This window comes from Lissotriton vulgaris, chromosome 2_1, assembly GCF_964263255.1.
Source record: "Lissotriton vulgaris chromosome 2_1, aLisVul1.2, whole genome shotgun sequence".
NCBI lineage: Eukaryota > Metazoa > Chordata > Amphibia > Caudata > Salamandridae > Lissotriton > Lissotriton vulgaris.
Window position 1 is genome coordinate 402,582,981 of NC_141687.1, and position 22,066 is coordinate 402,605,046.

The window sequence follows — 22,066 nt, forward strand, 5'->3', positions numbered from 1 at the left end:
GATTAGAGCCCAAATTCTGTCTCGGGTGGACCAGATAAAATTAAAATTGTTATTATATGGAGGGATGAAGTTAAATTTTACGTTCTAATTACACAGAGTTTTATCAAGTAGCTCAGTTTTACTGTAGGCTCTCACCAAAAGTGCATAATTCGTGTTGAAACAAAAAAGTGCTCTAATTACAAAGAAAAAAGTTCAGATGATCATAACTAGTGCAAGAAGAAGATAATCCAGACCCATATGATGACCACAATGATACTGACGGGTCTCTTTCTTAACTCCTGTAAAAATAAACAAACCATAAAATAATATCAGTAAAAACATTGAGTTTAAAATATTCCAGTCATATCTACACGGATTACAGTTTAAGGTACAAACCATCATGATAACGTGCTGAACACCATGCAACCTTGCTATGAATCAATTGCAACTCTAACCTTAGTCTGTATGCAAATGAGTTGCTAATTCCTCATCGAGGTTATGCCCTCCCGGGAATTTTGTCTCTAGATCAATGATCCATTTAGATTCCCTCTTTCTGAGGGTAAGCTCTCTGTTTCCCCCTCTTTTGTTCGCAGGGATGTGTTCTATTGCGAAAAAACTAAGTAAGGAGTTATCTGAGTTATGTTTGTCATGGAAATGTCTGGCGATAGGGTAATGTGGATCGTGATTCGTGATGGCTCTAAGGTGTTCCTGTATGCGTTTTTTGACCATACACTTTGTACTCCCCACATATCTCATTTTGCAGGGACATTCCAGAATGTACACTGCAAAGGTTGTGCTACAGGTCAGAAATTGATTGATGGTTTTGTTTCTGTTAGAACCTGGTGTTGTAAATTCTTATACCATTATACCATTCTACTTGATGTGCAAGCTCTGCAATGGCCATTAATAAGTTCGATATGCTGCGCATGTCAGTAATTTACATTATGACTTGTCTAAAGGACACGAGTCACAACATGATGCAAACTTGGTTACTACATGTACTGTTGTAGTTTAAATATGCATGGAAGTCGGGACTTAGTAGGTCTTTTGGTATCATGTGAACGGCTCCCCATTACTACTAATTATTATCAAGTATGTTGGACAAAGAAAAGTAGTTATTCACACTGGTGACATTTAGAGAGCTGATCTGATGTTACAAGAATCACATTTACTCCACTCCAAGATGGCCACGATAGTGTGGGCGAGAGTCCTTTGTTTATTTTCACCATTTTTTCACGTGTAACTTTATTTATTGTTTGTGCACATTAACTGAAACTACCCGTGACCAAGGCGAGTGTCTCGCCGAAACGCGTTGGGGTTTGTTCCGTTGCCCAGATTTCACAATGCAGCAATTGGAATAATAAACATTTTTGAAAGCGCAAAAGGTGACTGGAGTGATCTATCTGCTATCGAAGAAGAGTGCATCGGCGTAGCGGCAGCTACGCGCTGTGAATATATATATATATATATATATATATATATATATATATATATATATATATATTCACAGCGCGTAGCTGCCGCTACGCCGATGCACTCTTCTTCGATAGCAGATAGATCAATGCAAATTCCTAACTATATATGGTCTATAACCTATGGTTTTTTCTGTGAATATATATATATATATATATATATATATATATATATATATATATATATATATATATATATATATATATATATTCACAGAAAAAACCATAGGTTATAGACCATATATAGTTAGGAATTTGCATTTACAAAACCTTGAAAATTCACTGAAAAAACCATAGGTTATAGACCATATATAGTTAGGGATTAGCATTTAAAAAACCTTATTTTATTTGCACAAAACCATTGAAATTCCATATATAGTTAGTTGCACTAACTATATATCGCGGACCCGCAATCCACTGCTAATGATGTCACATATTACATCATTCATGACATGGTCAGTGACATCACTGATGACATCACTGATGACATCTCAAATGACATCACTGATGACATCACTGATGACAACACCCAGTGACTGTATGTTTCTGTAAAGTTAAAATATGTCTTACATATTGAAGAATGAGTGGATGTATAAGTGTCTGGATGAAGGATTTAGTAGGTGCATGACTGACTGTATGAGAGAATGATTAAATGTGTCTCACTGAGTGCATGGGTTAGTGATTAAAGTGTCTTAATTTGGCAATCGTTATTTATGTTCTTCTGTAAACTGCTGCATGTTTAAATCAGTAGCTATATCAGTAACTATTGATTATTGAATGGTTGCCCAAGTATTTGTATGGGAGACTGAGTATGTGTGTGGGTGGCTGGGAGGTGTATAACTCTGTGCATAGATGTGTGAGCAGTTGATTCCCTAGGTGTATGGGTTCAAAAGTGCATGTAGAAACAGCTGTATGGACAGTTGACTGTGTGCATGAGTATATTGGTGAGTGAATGGATATCTCAGTTCTACATGTCAAAGTAAGTACATATGTAAAACACACTCCATGTGAGAGTTGACATATATAAATAACTGAACATAAGAGCCAGTGAATGTGAGAGTGGCTGTATGAATCATTGTGAACTTGTATCAAGGATTGTATAAGAGAGTAAATATGTGTTAGTATATGTTTGAATAAGTAAGGTGTGTATAACTGTATAGTTGAGGAAATGGAGGTGTGATTGATTGTTTGCATGACTGACTAGGTGTGTGAGTAACTCCATGGATGTGTGACAGTCTGTGAGTGCCTGTTTACACTGAGTGTATGTAAGGTTATATTAGAGTCTGAAGATGTATTATCACATAAATGATATCCTCAGTGATGTAATCAGTAATGTCAAATGAGATGTCAGTGATGTCATCAGTGATGTCATTTGAGATGTCATCAGTGATGTCATCAGTGATGTCATTTGAGATGTCATCAGTGATGTCATCAGTGATGTCACTGACCATGTCATGAATGATGTAATATGTGACATCATTAGCAGTGGATTGCGGGTCCGCGATATATAGTTAGTGCAACTAACTATATATGGAATTTCAATGGTTTTGTGCAAATAAAATAAGGTTTTTTAAATGCTAATCCCTAACGATATATGGTCTATAACCTATGGTTTTTTCAGTGAATTTTCAAGGTTTTGTAAATGCAAATTCCTAACTATATATGGTCTATAACCTATGGTTTTTTCTGTGAATTTCATTGGTTTTTTAAAAGCTAATATCTATAGCTGTAAAATATATTCTTTATTAAGTGACGTATCACGTAGCCCGTGAGACGCCACATGATGCATCGCATAACCGTGACTTATCGTCTCTGCAGCGCAAACCAAACCCAAAACGTAAGCGCGCCAGAACACGCTTAAAGATATATATATATTTTTTTAATCGCAATTTTTTTTTCTTTTGCCCCGCGGGGAACTTTAATAGCCCCCTCATCAATCCTAGGGGTTCAGGAGGGGTCTGCCTTACCCCTTTCATTCATTTACACCTTTTTTTTTCCACCTCTTGTCTCTCGATCCCACAGAGAGACAAGATGGCGGCCGCTCCAGACTGTTTACAATGATAACAGCCAATCAGCTTCTCCTCAGACTCCCGTTACACTGCCGGTTAGCTTCCCGGTTAGCTGCCCGGTTAGCTGCCCGGTTCGCGTACCAAGACGCGTCTCTACGGCGAAAAAATCGGATTTTTTTTTTTTGGGCCTCGCGTGGCTTTATAATATCCCCCTCATCAATCCTAGGGGGTCAGAAGGGGTCTACCTTGCCCTCTTTCCTTCATTTCCCCCTTTGTTTTGGCCTCCTTTTGTCTCTCGATCCTACCGAGAGACAAGATGGCGGCCGCTCCGGACTGTTTACAATGTTGACAGCCAATCAGCTACTCCCCAGACTCCCGTTATACTGCTGGTTAGCTTCCCGGTTAGCTGCCCGGTTAGCTGCCCGGTTCGCGTACCAAGACGCGTCTCTACGGCGAAAAAATCGGAATTTGTTTTTTTTTTTTGGGCCCGGTGTGGCTCTATAATATCCCCTCATCAATCCTAGGGGGTCAGAAGGGGTCTACCTTGCCCCCTTTCCTTCATTTCCCCCTTTGTTTTGGCCTCCTCTTGTCTCTCGATCCTACCGAGAGACAAGATGGCGGCCGCTCCGGACTGTTTAGAATGTTGACAGACACCGGAGAGCCAATCAGCTTCGCTTCACAAAGTTCCGATACGCGAAAAGTTCGCTAACCGGAGCGCTGCCCGGAGCGCTGTTACAGATATATATCTTGTTTTAAACGTTAATTTCTCAAAATTCACTGAAGCACATATATTGAGACCTAGCAAAGGCACATCGGGCTAACAGTCCCTACAATTTTGCCAAGTTTCGTGGAAATCCATTCAGCCGTTTGGGCTAAAAGTGAGGCCAACCGCCCTATGGAAATTAACATGGGAAAAACGCGTTTTGGGACCCCCCTTTTTTCTCGGCCCCCCCTTGACGAACCCCCCCCAAATTTCCAGGAGCTGCTCAGAAACAAAATGTGCCATTTTCCTGAAAATTTCAGCCAATTCCGTCCACAAACGCCAAAGTTATTAGGCATAGAATTTTCAAAAGTTCCATAGAGAAAAAATCCTAACTATATATACCTACTGGCTATCGCCAGTAGGTAATATATATATATATATATATATATATATATATATATATATCTTGGAAGGATTTATTTTTCATGACAATGCATTTATCCCGTTGAAACTCCAAAATGTATTTATTGTACTTAAAAATGAACATACCTTTCATGTTATTAAACTTTTAAACATGTTTAACCGAGCAAGCAAAGTCACATAATTTAATTAAAAGTTTGCATACTATTTGTCACTTTCTCTAATAACACTTTTTACTAATAATGTATCATGCTTTAGTAATGACTCTTCTCTTGTATCCAATCTGCTCTGTTTCCATCAGAAAGTTTGTGCTAGGGGAGCTGTTCCCTCCGGGAGAAATGCCTGAAAGACACAACCTGTCCTTCTTCCCAACCGTGAATGATATCAAGAACCACATTCACCAAGTTCAAAATGCCCTAAAGAATGGAGAGCTAGTATATGATTGTGCAACTATACCAGCAACGGTGGGACAGCAGTCTTTTACTCATAACCATGTCTTGTTTCTTGCCATTTTTGATATGAAGTACTTCAAGTCAATTTATAATGAAAAATGAAGAGTGGTCGAATAGAGATTGGAATGAACATGTTGACAGATGCTACCACGTTAATATCCTAATAATCAACTTGAATGTTTCCACTTTGCACAGTTAGCGGAACATTTCTATATTTAGTTTGTGTATATATATATATATTCACTGAAAAAACCATAGGTTACACATACGTTAAAGTTAGCTAGACATTTCTCTCATACAAAACCATTGAAATTCCCCCGTTATAGTTAGTTCAGCTAACTATAACTCGCGCGCCCGCAATGCACTGCTCATGACGTCACACAAACTCCTACAGGATAAAGGCCCCCCTATCCTAACAAAATTCATCAGACCCTACAAAGCCTCAAGATCCCTCCGATCTGACCATGGATACCTCATCACTATTCCCAGAGTGAAGAAGGTGCGCACGGGTGGACGGCGCTTCTCTGTCAACACTGCCTGCCTTTGGAACTCCCTCCCCGTGATCTTAGGATGGAACCAGATTACCTCAGATTCAGGAAGAGACTGAAATTCCACCTGTTCCCCTGATCTTCTGCTTTCCCCTCTCTCCCCCCTGTTACCCTCTGGTTTGTCCGGATCTTAGCGCTGGGATACTTACGGGTGACTACGCGCTTTACAAAACCTAATAATATTAATAATAATATTAGATCACTCATGACACTCATGGCTAACTATGCGACAACAGGCTACTAAGGTCTCAGCCATCTGCTTTTCAACCTTGCGATGGCTTCACAAGATTTTGTGGATGCTCCCCCTCTCCTCTCGCAGAACTGTAGTCCAGGCACTTGTAACATCACGCCTGGACTATGGCAACATTCTCTATTTGGGCGCAGATAAAGCTACTATACATGTGCTGCAGGTGGTGCAAAATGCGGCCGCGCGCCTGCTAAAGAATGTCCCCAGACGCACCTCAGCCACTGCCGCTTTGCGTGACCTCCATTGGTTGAGCATCCCAGAACGCGTTAAATTCAAGGCACTCTGCTATATGTTCAAGGCTAAGCAGGGTAGCGCCCCAGTATATGTTCAGGGGCTGGTAAAACCCTATAGACCCCTGCACTCATTAAGGTCATCGGACATTGGCAATTTCACAGTACCAAGATGGAAGCTGGCAAAAATGGGAGGCCGCTCCTTTTCCACTCTTGGTCCTAAATACTGGAACTCCCTCCCATTGGCATTAAAATCTGAGACCAACTTACTCCGCTTCCGTAAGGCTTTGAAGACCCTGCTCTTTACTAAGCGTGACCAATAGTCGGCAGAGGCCTTAAGTCAAGGTGACATTCTCTTTTCTTCTACAGTCTATCCCTGGCGCCGGGAAACCCATTGTGGGTAGCTGTGCGCGGTACAAGCTTAAATAAATAAATAAATGGTCAGTGACATCACTCATGACATCACTGATGACATCTCAAATGACATCACTGATGACATCATCCAGTGGATGTGTGTCTTTCTGAAAAATAAATATTTTTTTATATGTAGATCTAAAGGTCGATGGAAGAATAAATGGGTAAGTAAGTGTCTAAATGGATGACTTTTTTGTTAAATTGATTGTATAACTGACTGATTAATTGTATCATCATCATCATCAAAATAACTTTATTTCGATTCATACTTCAGAATCATAAAAGTATACATACATTTAAATCCATTCAACATATTATAAAGAAACCACATAAAATTCATTTTGAGCTCCACAATTCATAGTACATAATGGGATCAGAATACTTTTAAGGATAAGCAATTTAACTATTTCAGCATGTCATAAATGCATATACATTTTCATTGTCAGATCCACATAGTGGTCTTTTTTATCAATATTACCACAGGGAGTACCCTTCAATAACGGTTTCTGATAGCAAGGGCCACTCCAATAAAGCCAAGTACTGTACTACATATCACTGGGGTTGATTAATTGTATCTTAGTGCATACATGGGTTAGTGAGTAATGTTTAAATATGTAAATATCTGTATAAGTCTCACACATTTCTTTGAATAAGTGGCTGCATGGGTTGGTGAGTAACTACATGAGTGTCTATATAGGTTATTAGTTGGTTTTTTGAGTATCAGTCTGAGTGTTTATATGGTTTGGTGGGGGATATTACTTAGCGGATAGATGCATTAATGAGTGACTCACTGTTTATATGTGTTTTGAAGACAGCATGTGTGCAGACTGTATGGGTGGATGAGTGTGTGTGTATAGGTGTGTTAGTGTGTTAGTGAGTGTATGACTGTCTCAATACTATCTTTATGACTAAGTACATATGTGTTAAACTACTATATGTCTGGTTTTTGGTGTATATAAGTGAGTATATATGAGAGTTAGAGATTTGAAGAGTTCCTGTATAACTAAGTATGTGTTTCTATAACTGATCGTTTAAGAGAGTCAAAATGTGTATGTTTGTGTGTATAGCTGTGTATGCAAGTAAATGGATGTTTGATAGTTTATTTGCATGTGTGAGAATGTGTGTAAGTAACTCTATGGATGAGTATTGGTGTGTAACAGGATGTATAGGTGTATGAGTACATATGATGATTGAGTACATGTATGAGTGACTATATAGAACTGTTGGTGAATGAGTGGATGTGAAAGTAGATGTTGGAATAGGTTGTTGTAACTGGTATTGGTATCTCCATTTTCTTTCAAATGTTTGTTTCTATTTTTGAATGTGTGTATTAGAGTGAGAGGAGGTCTGCCACTCTTTCACAAGGATGATGTCATCAGTGATGTCACTTGAGATGTCATCAGTGATGTCATGAGTGATGTCACTGACCATGTCATGAGTGATGTAATATGTGACGTCATCAGCAGTGCATTGCTGGCGCGCGAGTTATAGTTAGCTGACCTAACTATAACGGGGGAATTTCAATGGATTTGTATGAGAGAAATGTCTAGCTAACTATAACGTATGTGTAACCTATGGTTTCTTTCAGTGAATTTCTAAGGCTTTTTAAATGCTAATTCCTAACTATAACGTATGTGAAACCTATGGTTTTGTCAGTGAATTTGCAAGGTTTTTTAAATGCTAATTCCTAACTATAACGTATGTGAAACCTATGGTTTTTTCAGTGAATTTGCATGGTTTTTTAAATGCTAATTCCAAACCATGACATGTGTGAAACCTATAGTTTTTTTAATGAATTTCAAAGGTTTTTAAAATGCTAATTTCTTTATCAATTATTATATTTTTTATATATTTTTTTTAACAAACTGCCTATGTATATTGTAATAGATTGACTGTATCCTGTAATATGCAATGGCTCAGCTTTTTTTTTTATTTGCATAAAGTTGAACAGTATAGTCGACATCTTCAATCAACATATAAACAGTGAATTTCTTTTTTTTTAACGTGCGCATACCTTGCGATTTAAAAAAAAATGTTTTTTTTGTCCTTTGGGGTACTTCAGGGACCCCCTGAGAAGGCCTAGGGAGTCTCTACCCTGCCCCCTTTTCACGTTCTCCATTTTTTTTTGGGGTTCTCTTCTACCTCGGAGTGACAAAATGGTGGCTCAAGGGTGCGAGCACCGCGTGCGCACCTCACGATTTAAAAAAAAAAGTTTTGGGGGGCCTTCAAGGTCCTTCAGTGACCCCCTCAGAAGGCCTAGGGGTCAGGGGGTCTCTACCCTGCCCCCTTTTCACGTTTTCCACTTTTGTTTTTAGCTTTCTTCTGCCTCGGGGGTGCGGGCACCGTGCGCACACCTCGCGATTTTTCCCCCCAAAAAAATTGTTTTTTTGGGCTTTCGGGGTCCTTCCTTCTTTTCAAGTTTTCTACTTTATTTTTTGGCTCGCTTCTGCCTCGGAGACAAAATGGCGGCCAACACTTCCTGATTCCGACCGATTGGAATGTTGACAGACGTCTAACAGCAAATCAGAATTCTGCTCGCGCACACACGGTGCGCGCTTATAGATATATATATTTTTTCTCTTTTGATTTACTCAGGAACTACTGGAGGGATTTACACTCTTTAACCAAATGCGTGATCTGCGAATCAGACTCTACCATTTTGCCGAATTTCTTGTAATTCCGTTCAGCCGTTCGGGCTGTAGCCATGTCTAATCGTCCTATGGAAAATAACATGGGGAAAACACGTTTTGGGACCCCCCTTTTTTCTCGGCCCCCACTTCCTGAACGACCGCTAGTAGGTAATATATATATAAATATATATATATATATATATATATATATATATATATATATATATATATAAACACTTCCTCCCAACTTCCTTTACGAAGAGAGTATGAATACAAAAGCTGGAGAAATCAATCCATTTACTTAGGCAGGTCCATCATCACCTTGTGACACAGAGAGACATGAGAGACATGTTTCGGCAAACAGCCTTTTTCAATCTGTGGAATGCCATTTTAAAAAACAGCTTTATACTGCTTGTGTTGTAGACATAGAAGATATACTGTGTATATCAAAACAATACCATTTCAGGTTTAGAGTGTTGCATAAATTATGCAGAAAAGAAGCAGAGAACCCTGGGTAGTTCCTAAGTTTAGATGGAGAGCAGCCCTGTTTAAGGTACCCTGCAACACCAGCGACACTCTGAATCTGTTCACCTCAAATGTCTGTTTTTCTAGCAACATTTTTAAGAATTGGACTAGCACAGTGCCATCCACGCAGAGCTAGAAAGTGTCAAAGTATTTTTCCATTTGTACAGCAAAGTCTTTACACATAGGATTAGCATAGTGATATACACCAAGCTGTAAAATGACAAAAGCCTATTCCCACTCCAGGCACAGTATTACAGCTTTGTATTAGTAATACCATCTGAGCCAATCTGGAATGAATAATAGCAGCCCCGGACATGTGTTTCGCTATCATTATAGCTCTTCAAAGAGGCTTTGTCCAGACACAAGGAAGCCCCCAAAACAAAACCTTTCAGGCTTAGAGTGCCAAATAAATTATACAAAACTCTGGGAGTACCCAAGTTTAGGTGCAAAGCACCTCCTCTATAGAACACCCTACAACAGCAGCGACTCTTTGACTCTGTTCAACTCCATTGCCTGTTTTTCTAGCAAAGTTGTTAATCATAGGATTAGCACAGTGCCATCCATGTACAGCCAGAAAGGGACAAAGTATTTTGCCACTCCAGGCACAGTATTACTGCTTTTGATTGGTGAAATACCATCCAAGCAAACCTGGACTGAATAAAAGCAATGCCTAACACGTGTTTTACTATCATTATAGTTCTTCAAAGAGATTTCATTTTGTCCGGATACAATGCCTTTTTTTTTGCATAATTTATGCGGCACTCTAAGCCTGAAAGGGTATTGATTTGACTTATACTAGGTGCTCGCTTGTGTTCAATGTTGAAAAAACATCAAGGGGGAAGCAGTCTTTTGTGGTTGAATTTATGATAATTTCATGTCATTGCCTGTAGGATAGTAGCAATCCCAAAAGGGAAACACCGCACCTCAAGATGAAGAAACTGCAGTAAAATCAATACGAAATACAAGCGTGAATATTTTACACTGTAAGAAGTCGGAGTGCTAAATTAACTAGGAGCACCAACTACCAAATGGTGCTATCTGCAGGTTACATGATTCAGAAAAGGGGGTGGTGATGAACAGAGTGTCTGATTAAGCAGACCACTCTTACCCAGTCCAAAGATCAGGGCTTGATCCATCACCGTTTTTTAGCTCACTGCACCATCCCAGCTCAGAACTTGGCTATATGCAAATTAGTCTGACCCTGGCCCAGTGCATTATGGGAACAGGGCAGACCAAACTACCAAGCCAATTCTTATACTGGGAAAAATGCCAGAAACCGGTCCCCGGTAGCTTGTCTCCTTTCTGGAGATAAATAACGGTGATGGATCAAGCCCTGATCTTTGGACTGAGTAAGAGTGGTCTGCTTAATTCAGACACTCTGTTCATCACCACCCCCTTTTCTGTATCATCTGCAGGTTACAAGCACCTGCACATAAACATATCAAACAGCATAGTTATAACACACCTTGAATAGACATAATAAATTACATCAGAACATATATCCCGAATAACAATATATCAGAACAGTATGTATCAAAATCTCAAACGTCCAAAGGCGGATATATTCTTATCCAATCCAACGTTGTTTTTCAAAGGACCATCCACCAAACACAAGAGAAGAGAAAAATACGTTATTTTATTTGTGTATGCCAAATTTCCAGACCTTGATACGTCGGTTGACTAGGCACACGCATGGACGGTGCGGACGTTGCGGGCTTTGGCGTTATCAGGAACCGACCTATCAAGGTCTGGCTCCCGTGGACTGTTAATACGATTCTTGGGCCATTGCCCACTTGATTGCATCCTCGGAGACGGTTTTGGGGACTTTCTTTATTAGTTGAGGGTACCGATGAATTGATGTTTGGTCCCCTTTGTTAGCAATTGACACTTACGGTTCAGTGTTTTAACTGATGTTTCCTTAGCATCCCGTGGGACAACTCTTTTTGGAACGGGGTCACTAAGTTACTTTGACGTGCTTTATACTTTTAATATCAGTTCCGCCTGTCAACCCTGATTGGACCAAGGGGTTGAATTGTTTATTCCACACATGATTATTGGTCAGTGCGGTTTACATATGGACTTTGTTATTTAGAAGCAACTGATGCGTCGTGGAACACTGATCCAGTTATAGAGTCTACCTTGAGAAAGTCTGAATACACATTTGTACAGACGAAACACATGTTGGCTTCAAGAATTGGCATCAAGAATTGCTGGAAATTTGGCATACACAAATAAAAGAACTTCTTTTTCTCTTCTCTTGTGATTAATGGGTGGTCCTTTGAAAAACAACGTTGGATTGGATTAGGATATATTCACCTTTGGACGTTTGAGATTTTGATACATACTGTTCTGATGTATTCTTATTCGGGATATATGTTCTGATGGAATTTATTAGGACTATTCAGGGTGTGCTATAACTGCACTGTTTGATATGTCATTGCCCGTAGGAGTTTAGGCCATCCACTATGGAAGATCCATTTACACTTCTAGACTTTAAGAATTACCTCCAAATCTGTTCTAGGTGTCCATTGCCTCCTTACAATTGCAACAATAGAAGTCCTCTTCAGTGTGGTTGTCTGATAGAAGGCGATCAATGAGAGAGGCGTTTGGGACATTACGCCAGATCCAACTTCTGTGTTGGCAGGTATGGGACCTCATTTTTGTGAGGTTTGTCTGATTTATGTATTGTCGTAGTGGCATTTAATATGATACACAGCATTTGTGGAATTACAACTAGAAAAATGATTTCAGATTATGTCCAAAGTGGTGATGTTGGAATACCTTGGGATTGTATCAATACCGTTGACAGGTTTTACACAGTTGTAAGAACCCCTGATCGGTGGGAGTTTCCCACATCGAAGAAATAGTACAATCATTAGTGGGAGCTTACAAGCCCTACCAATATGCTCCTTAATATTGCAACCTCCTTTGAATGAAAACAGCAGTAGGTCCTGTGTAAGGTCACTTGAATTCAGTATGTCCCAATACATTTCAATAATCTTCACTGCCTTGTTGGTCTGTGGACAGAAAATAGTTACACAAGTTATTTTGTTAAGAGGTTACTTGATTTTTGGAACTGATAGGTTCTTCCATGTAGAGTACCATGCCCATTTTATAGAGTGTCTCACTAAATCCCTAGGGTATCCTCTGTCCACATCAGTTTCTAACACAAAGTTTTGGCTTCCCTAAAAAGAAAATCATGTTTACAATTCCTTTGTAGCCTGAGAAATCATCCAAAAGGGAGACAGCCTTTTAGAGCCAAAGATTGATGGGTATGGTACTCTAGCAGGATATTTTTCTCTGCATATCTCTGGTCACCTGAAAAACCTCCACTGGCTTCCCGTCAATAAGAGGATCACTTTCCGACTCCTAACCCACGCACACAAAGCACTCTACGAAATCGGACCAGAATGCCTCAACACACGACTGTCCTTCTACACCCCCTCCCGCCAGCTACGATCATCCAGCCAAGCCCTTGCCACTGTACCTCGCATCAACAAAACCACCATGGGAGGTAGATCCTTCTCCTACCTGGCAGCTAAAACCTGGAACTCACTTCCCACTTACCTTCGCCTTACCCAGAACCACCTAGCATTCAGAAAGCAACTTAAAACGTGGATATTCGACAACTAATTCCCCACCCCTCCTCAAGCGCCTTGAGACCCTCTGGGTATGTAGTGCGCTATACAAATTCTCTGACTTGACTTGACTTGACTATACAGAGTAATGTATAGTTTGTTGTTGTCAATCTAAAATGTGAGATCAAGGTAACACAAGTCAGATTGGTGATTGTTAAGCCATTCTCAAAGATAGCATATTAGAATCACCTGCCCAGATCATAACAACATCTCTGATGTACCCTTTCCATATTCTGATGTTCTGGATAGTTAGGTTGTTAGTTCTAGGGATGTCTGTGGTGTCGAGGGCAGTCACAAAAAGCATGGTAAAACTTGAGGCAAGAACAGCACTTCTAGATGTTCTTTTAAGATTAAGTAAAGAAATTCTCAGTAAACCATAAAAAAATGATTCTAATAGCAATACAAAGAAGTGGCATTATAAACGTGGTGTGGACCCGGAAATGTTTATATTCAATGTCTAGGGTGACTAAAAGTTATTTGGTAGAATCAAAATATAAATTTTCTACGTTAATGAAATGAGTGCCGTCTTTGCCGTAGCTCACAGTAGAGTGGACAAATTCCTTATGAAAGAAGTGATTCCAGGAATTCCCACATTCAGACAGACTAGGTCTCCAAGGTGGGTTGGGGTATTCTTATCAATTTTGGGGAGGGTGTATTATGGTGATGTTCTGGGTTTTCTTTTGTTTAAGAATGGAATCTCACTAATGTAGGCATACAGGTTGTTTGTTCTGTTAGTGATCTGATTTCTGTTTGAAAATAAGGAAAGGGATATTGATCTAGTACTGAGTAAAGATCACTGCATCTGGGTCTGTCTTGAATAACTATCCTCTCCCCCCAAATCGGACGGTTTTGTAACAATTGTATAATTGTGCTAAGGCCAATCAGTGCCTTCCTTTGAGCTAGGCTTACATTGTAGGGAGTGTTGGGAGGGTTACTGGCCTAATGCAGATATATAGGACTAGTCTTGCAAAGGTACCAATTTCTGGTGGTACCATTGCATTTGAAGGATTAGAAGTAGAATTTATATGTAGTCGAGTCACATCAGGAGTGTTTTGATATCTCTTCCAATAAAAGAATGTATTTTGGTTAAGAATTACAGAAGTTCAGTTTGGATAGTGAATGGGTCAATTTTCTTTGTTACAACAAATGAAACGCCTTTCCTTAATAATTATGCCTCAGTTGAAGACAGAATATATTTTGAGGGATTAAAGATTGGAATTATGGTGTATGTCATAGTCAACAGTTCATTGGACTCCATTGGTACAATTTCCTTATAGTTTGGCGTTCACCTGGAGCAAAGTCCTGCTTGTACCGGCATTTCCCCTTCTTTTTTTTGTTGGCCCTGGGCCAAGAAGGACATTTTGTTCCGGGAGTTGAATGGGTCTGAACTCGTACCCTCAAGGTGAACTGAAATGTTCCACTCTTCAGAGGAGTCCGAGAAGGTTACAATTTATTGGTTCTTGTAAAAGGCACCATTGTTGGAATAATAATCATCCAGTAGGTATGGATAGCTTCTTCATACTTACAGTATTTATTTATCTCTTTGGACACCTTGTTAGCTTTATTGCTAATTTGTCATTTGCTAATTCTAATTGAATTTGTTAATAGTTGTTTCTAATTTCTCTAATGCTGCTTTGGCATCAGATATTGTGTCAAATTGTAGAACAGCCTATTCTAGTTCTGGGATTTCTTCAAATTCTTGTCTACTGTTCCAGTGCAGTGTTGATCCCCAGTGCCTTCCAATGTTTGTAAAACATTGTTGTAATATGGCTAAAGCTGGCTGGGGTGTGTGGCACCAAGACAGGTACAGTGGACCCCAGCCACATTTTAGCTATCGGCTATTTGTAATTCGGAGGCTTGCTTCAAAGTGTGAATCGTGCTCTAGATGCGCAAATCCTGTGGGATTCGTAAATCCAACAACAATGTAAACAAAAATAATAAGACTGCCTGACCAAGAGCCAGCAGTATGATCCAACCTAAAATGCACTTTGGTCAAAATGGCATCTTTGGGTACTCAGGCAGGGTTGTAGGACATATTCATTTGTTTTGGCAAAAGGTAGGCTTGGCTATTGAGATTGATAATTTAAATGTTTTCTTTTACAGACCTTATTTTAATGGGATTTAAAATTCCTCTAATGTCTGTCTTCCAACTCTCTCTACTTTTTGTTTTTAATTCTGTTGAAAACCAAGTTAGCTTTTATTCTCACACTGTTATTTCAGCTTCAGGTGTGTTATGGTGTCTACTGCCAATGTTCTGGTCCTGTCCTAAACATGCAACATAAAAGTTAAAATTTTCTCCAAGTATGCAGTGAGGTAGCTTTTGTGTAATGTGCTTATGTAAGTAAAGTAGGTGTAAGAATATTGAATGTGTATGTCGAGGTTTTCTGCAGGGGACTTTTAAGTGTAAATAAATGTGATGTGTGATTCATTACATATGTCACATGCCTCGCTCCTATATATGAAACAGAATTAGAGAAAACATAACAAAATATTGCACAAGAAATAATAAATAAAATTTCTAACATCTATGAAAGTGGGGACAATGTAAGCATTGCGCACACCTAACCCCAGCTAGGGAACATGTAAAAAAAACAATAATTAACTACTTCATCACAAAATCCCTATACCTAAAGGGCTTTACCAAATCCTCAAAGCCTGCCATTCAAACTCAAAGCTCCAGATTCTCTTGCCAATAATCTCATCAGATATACCATCTATTCCATACTGATTGAAATTGCTATCCTTTCCTTGATTGTCCAGATCTTCAAACCAGGAATCTTCTACAGTCACATCTCTGTCATCCCTTCTTTATAAATGTTCATGAAAAATAGCAACTTTCCTGAAATTTTTTATCTTGACATTTTCTAACTTAACATATTCTTTGAATACTTCCACAGCTGTAACAGGATCAGACCAACATCTTTACATCCATTTGAAGGCTTCTTCATTCTGGCCAATTGACCTTCCAGAACCACAACATATTTAATAACCTTGGTAGAACCCCTCCTGCGATTCATATTTTCTCTAATTTTTCCTCCTCACTTCTTCATCCTTGTCCCCATTACAAATCCTGTAATCCGGATAATTCTATGCTCTGCAACCAAACAGGAGCTTTGCCTGTCACAGAGTGAGGAGTTCTTCTATAATCCATTAAAGTGGACAGTATTGATTTTTCAAACATAAATTGGATATGATAGCCAATTGAATACCTTTTTTGACAACATGATTCACTTGACAATCGCTTTCAGAACGGAATAATGCCATCCTGTTGTGTACAAAACTTGCTAACATTTTTTGAAGTTTCTCCGTAGCATATCGGATGGTGTTGTCCATAATAAGTGTCTAAGCTTTCTAAGGATTTCCCTCTCAACAAAAACATCCTCCAGAATCTCATTAGCTGTATTACTAGTTACTTTGAACAACCAAAAGGAGTCCCACTGTGCTCTAAATAGCTATCTTCCAAGTGACCTTTATAGTATTCAAGTATTCAAGAAAACAATAAGTTTTCTTAAAATAACCCTCACCCACCAAAATGTCCCTTGGTGGCATGCTTCATCATCGGGATCTTTGCAACCCGTTGCGGGACAGGGCATGCTACCACCGACAGAGACGTGGGAGCATTTTGTAGGGTGTGGATTAGAAAGTGAATAGTAATATGAGAGTGGGAGAGTGAGACTAGTGGGTTAAAAATACCTGGCTACGTGGGAACTAAGTTTTATTAAATCCTGTAGCTGATATTATTAAAAGGGGGGAAGAGGCGAAACACACTTTGATAGTGTGTGTCTCATGGTCTGTTTGTTTCAAGCCTATCCCCTAAATCTTTTCATCAGGTCCAAACTAAATGATCCCATGTACCACTCCTGGGAAAATACCCTATTGCTCTTCTTAATCAAAAGTGATACATTTTCATGCAAATACAATATCTAGTAGGTATATTTTCTACGTAAGATCTGGAAAGATAGGACATTATGTCATTATTAAATTGTCAATAAAGTTATATTTAATACACACCACCAACTGTTGAACAAAAGTGATATATTTTTCATTCGTGCATGACTAATCCTTGCATTAACCTTGTGTTGTGCTGCACTCAGAAATACAGACAAGACAATACAGAACATTTAACATAAATCACACACTCTATCAGGTAGTTTAACCACATGTTGAAGGAGAAGCCTGGGTAGCTACCCATACATGTGTACATCTATATGGCTAGATCAGTAGTGAGCAAATAATCCGTTTTGAAATAAAGAAATGGTGTACATGTGAAAAAAATGCATATAGTATTGAGAAAAACATACATGGTTTGTGCCAAATTCAGGCCCCATGAGCTCAAACACGGTAAGGAGGGGCACTTGTAGTCAAACACTAAAAGAAAAATAGTATTTCCAAAATGATCAGGAAGCCGAGATCATTATAATCGAGATTCTCGTTGGAATGGCAATGGAAATGCTCGCTACCAAGGGGGGGGGGCGGCTATGCCATACTCATGTCCTAAAAGCTGCACCCTCGCCCTGCATACTTTACCTGCCCGTGGCTCTGAAGATGAATGTGTGAGCGGAGACCATTCTGTTAAATGTCAGACGGGCTTGTGCTGGGCGTCCTCGTGTTCGCAGTAACTAGACCGCTAACCATTCAAAACAGCCGCCCGTTGGTGTCACTAATTCCTGTATTCTTTCTCTACAGCTCAACAGGTTCGCGCCTGCTAACTGTCACAGTAAATATGATCAGCCTGAGCAGTCAGTTTAATTATATGAAAACTGAAAATGCAAGCCACCTTTTGGGAAAATATGTAAAAAAAAGTGGCAGCATCATCCTAGGTTCTATGCAAAGCGTGATATTATGCCAAATCAAAGATTCCTCCAAATTGCGGTTTATTGGCAAAAAATGAAAACATGAAAGAAAAAAAAAGTCAGGAGAGGAACGAAAAGACTGGAAAAAGCACCAATTTGCCCTGGAGAAAGGGGGGAGGGGGATTCACCCGATATATCCTCCCATGAACCAAAAAATCATGTATAGCAAAATCCTTTATCATATGTCTGTCTGGAAAGACTGTAGGAGGAAAGTGGAGAGGCTCAAGATGGTTCTTCCGGGACTCCGTAATGCTCTAAAAAAAATAAAAATGGTTAATCATTAAAGTGTTGCTGATGGAGAGACCCCACTTTGCAGAGTCACAAGTACCGTAGCAGCCATGCCGACTCTGTGTTAGCTATTAGGAAGTGGCGGATAATCACTTGAGAACATAGTCGTGGAGGGTCCTGGGCTGTGTATTAATGCTTCTTCTGCCCTCTGTGGATACGGGTTGCTAGAGTATAGTTGTGGGTTTTCAGTTACTTGGATCAAGAAAATTGGCTCCACAGAATGCCATCGTTCAGTCCATTGGTGTGTGTTTTTAGACGAAAAACCCAGCGCTGTTCTTTCTAAAGTAGCTGGGAGTCATTGGAGACCTGTTCTAAGATGGTCCATCAGAGATCCTGTGCCTGTGTCTTTTTTCGATGTAATGTGCGTACATTTTTGTTGTTGCCCGGTTACATCTCAGATTGCTACGATGTTCACAAATGCGTGTCTTGGCCACGCATTTAGTCATTCCAATGTAATGCAGCTGTCATGGACAAGTGATCATGTAAAACACATTTCGAATTGCAGTTCGCGAACTTTTTTTGTTCCCAGTTTGTATTGTTGTTGAATATTACTCTCTTGCTCTAGGTGGTCAAATGGCAGACACTGCAGTTTCAGCCCGGGTAGTGACCTGTTAGGGGAGAGAGAAATACTTGTGATGTTTCCCAGTCGCCAGGGTCTGTTGACTATCTTGCTCACCTGGTTTGACACTGTATTGTAGCTGGTGATGCAGATGGGTCTTTCCTCTCTTTGCTTTGGTAGTCTTTCCTCAGGAGGGCCTCCCTATTGTTGTTTCTGGATCACTTCATTCCCTTGTCAATGACTCAGGTAGGGTAATTCCTCTGCACCAGTTTGTGACGTAAATCATCAGCTTGTTGTTTGAGATTATTAAGATTTGAGCAGTTCCTCCTCAGTCTCAGGAATTGGCTGAACTGGAGATTGTCCCTTAGATGTCTCGGATGGACACTGTCGTAAACCAGGAGGCAATTCTTTGCAGTAGGTTTAATGTGTGTCATTGTCTTTAGTTCTCACCTTTGCGAGATGATGTTGAGATCTAAGAATACTAGTTCCTTGTTTGATATGGTGTGGGTGAACTTCAGGAACTCGTTTTGGTAATTTTGGCAGTTCAACCATGTCAGGAACTGGCGTGCTGTTTTTTCATTGTCGTTCCATATGATCAGTATTTCATCAATGTATTTTTCTGCACCTAGATGTGAGACAGGAAAGAGTTCCTAGGACTGAGGATCTTGTGTTTCTCTAGATGGTGTACATACAGTCCCGCTATGCTTGGAGCGAAAGTGCTTTCCATGCTGGTCCCATGTTTCTGAAGGTGAAGGCTGTCTTCAAACTGAAAGACATTCCTGGTTAATGCCCATTTGCAGCATTCCATTACAATGTTTTGTGGGGTTTGGTACTCCAATCCACTTAAAACAGTACATCCTCAATGATGAGCAATGTTTCATCATGGGGGACAAATTACTTTGCCAACATTTTGATTGCAGCCCACTTGAGATAATAATCAACTGAAAGTGATGCTTAAGAATCCTTCTGTACCAAAACTTCAAAAGGACCAGTATAGCCATTGCTAGCTTATGCCAAGGTCTTTGATAACATCCTACTTTCGCTGGTGGAACAGAACATTGTTTGGCAGACTTGCCACTCCTGGTGCATACATTACTTTCCCTTACAACCTCTTCTCCTACAGCACCCTTGCCAGGCCATCAAAAATATTGACAAATTATATGTTTAGTGCAAAACATACCAATATGGTTTACATGACTTTTATGAATGGTTACCATAAGCAGGTTGAAAGGCAGCGTATCCTTGTTACCCCACACACAGACATCATTCTATAAAACAAGTTCTCCTTTAACCTTCCTGATAGCCTGACGCTCCTCTCTCAGGTTCCTCTTCTCAGGTCAACCAGTCCAGTTGAAATTCCTGAACATGATCAAATTCTGGTCTTTACCACACTCCTTTTCCATTTTACCCTTTGTTGGAAGAGGAATAGAGTAGTGAGTGAGGGTAGGGTTACTCTTTAAAAATACCTGCCCGGTAGCCTTAACATTTTAATCTGGGTGCCAGCGGTATGATTAAAAACAGGAAAAGTTAGGAAGTCCAGTAGATACAAGCACGTAAAGGCTTTTTTTGGGCAAGCAGGCCAGTGACCTTGGATCTGTGTGACAACAGGTACACCTCTCCTCCGCGTACCGATAGAGCACTATTAAGTGCCTAAATATATACCCATTTATGGGTATATATTAACCCCTCCCCTGCTGATGACGGAACCGCTCCGTCATCAGCTACTGTTGGGCTGTGCTGATGACGGAGCGGTTCCGTCATGGCCCGGCCGCCGCGCCTGCGCGGCGCTGATTTCGCGCCTGCGCGGCAGTTGTATTGAGCGGGGCGGGTCTTGACGGAATCGCTCCGTCACCAGCATAGCTCAACCGCGGCTGGTGACGGAGCGGTTCTGTCACCAGCATGCGGCCGCCGCGCGGCCGCCCGGCCCCGTTAGCGCTGCGGCGGAATAGCCGCCGCAGCGAAAGGGTTAAGGCTCTTATATGGTTTATTATGGTTTGTGTGCTTGACGTATGTATGGTAAATATACCAGTGACGTCAGCATTATGGAATAGGTGTGGATTGTAGTAGTATAATCTGTTCTGACAAAAGCCACGAGCATTTGAAAACATCAATAAAAACTAGAGCCCCAGGACTTCCTAACCTAGCAAATGGGCACTACTGCAAACAGTAGCCGTGGACCTTGCTACTGAACACCACACACTGTGTGGCTCACTGGTTAGAGGTGGCAGACCTGAGAGCAGAGGACGGCCCGGGACCAGGGTTCGATTCCCGGCGCGGCAGGTTTCTGGACCAGGGTCAGCGGACTCGATAATTCTCTCGCCTCGGTGCCCACTCTGATCAGCGATCACACTCTGCAACTCTGGGCATTAGCTTGCCTCATCTTCACTAACGGCCCCACCAGACCGCCGGGGATGCCTGGTCTCACCCTGGAGATACCCATTAAGGGACCATCTCTCAGGGAAGCCAGGAAGGGTTTCGCAGCGGTCGAAGCGCCTTGGGACCCTACGGGTAAGTAGTGCGCTATATAAATGCCAATACATACATACATACATACAGCCGTGTTGACCACTTTCTGACTTTTTGTGGTGGACTGCAGGACAAGCAGAGAGGCGTAGGTTAGTATGTTTTGAAAAAAAATATTAACTGTGTTTTATTTAGTTTGATGCACTGCCACGCAGTGTGAGAAACTCACTCTGCCTTCAGCCTCAACTCCAGCGCTCTTAATCATGGCCCATTATAAACTCTGTTTATAATTAGTACGGACCACGATTGAGTGCTTTAGGGTTATCCCTAGGGGCATTCCAGGAGTGCCCACCTATCGCCTCACCACTTTCAAAACTAATCAGCCGCCACTGCTGTCTACATTCTGCATACCATTTTAATTTCATGCAGCTATTATCCATTTAATACTGTCATAGACACATCCATTCTGCGACACTACGCATACAGGCTCATACCTTGTTTAAAGTTGCAGTATTCCATCCAGTGTTACACCCATACAGCGGCTCCGGCCCACTCAACCAGAGGCCGCCTCAGCTTCACATCTACTTAGCTCCAGCGGGCGCAATGGGCAACTCTCTTCTGTCAATTTCAGATGCG

The 22,066-nt window shown here is 40.6% G+C and overlaps 1 protein-coding gene across 1 annotated transcript in view; it reads left to right on the plus strand.

Moving 5' to 3' along the window:
• The window catches only part of CARF (calcium responsive transcription factor), a 367,392-nt gene that overhangs the window by 272,737 nt on the left and 72,589 nt on the right, over positions 1 to 22,066 (plus strand). The window contains exon 11 of the mRNA XM_086955271.1: positions 4,885 to 5,047. Within this exon, the coding sequence (XP_086811397.1) occupies positions 4,885 to 5,047 (163 nt within the window). The remainder of the gene's footprint in view (positions 1 to 4,884; positions 5,048 to 22,066) is intronic.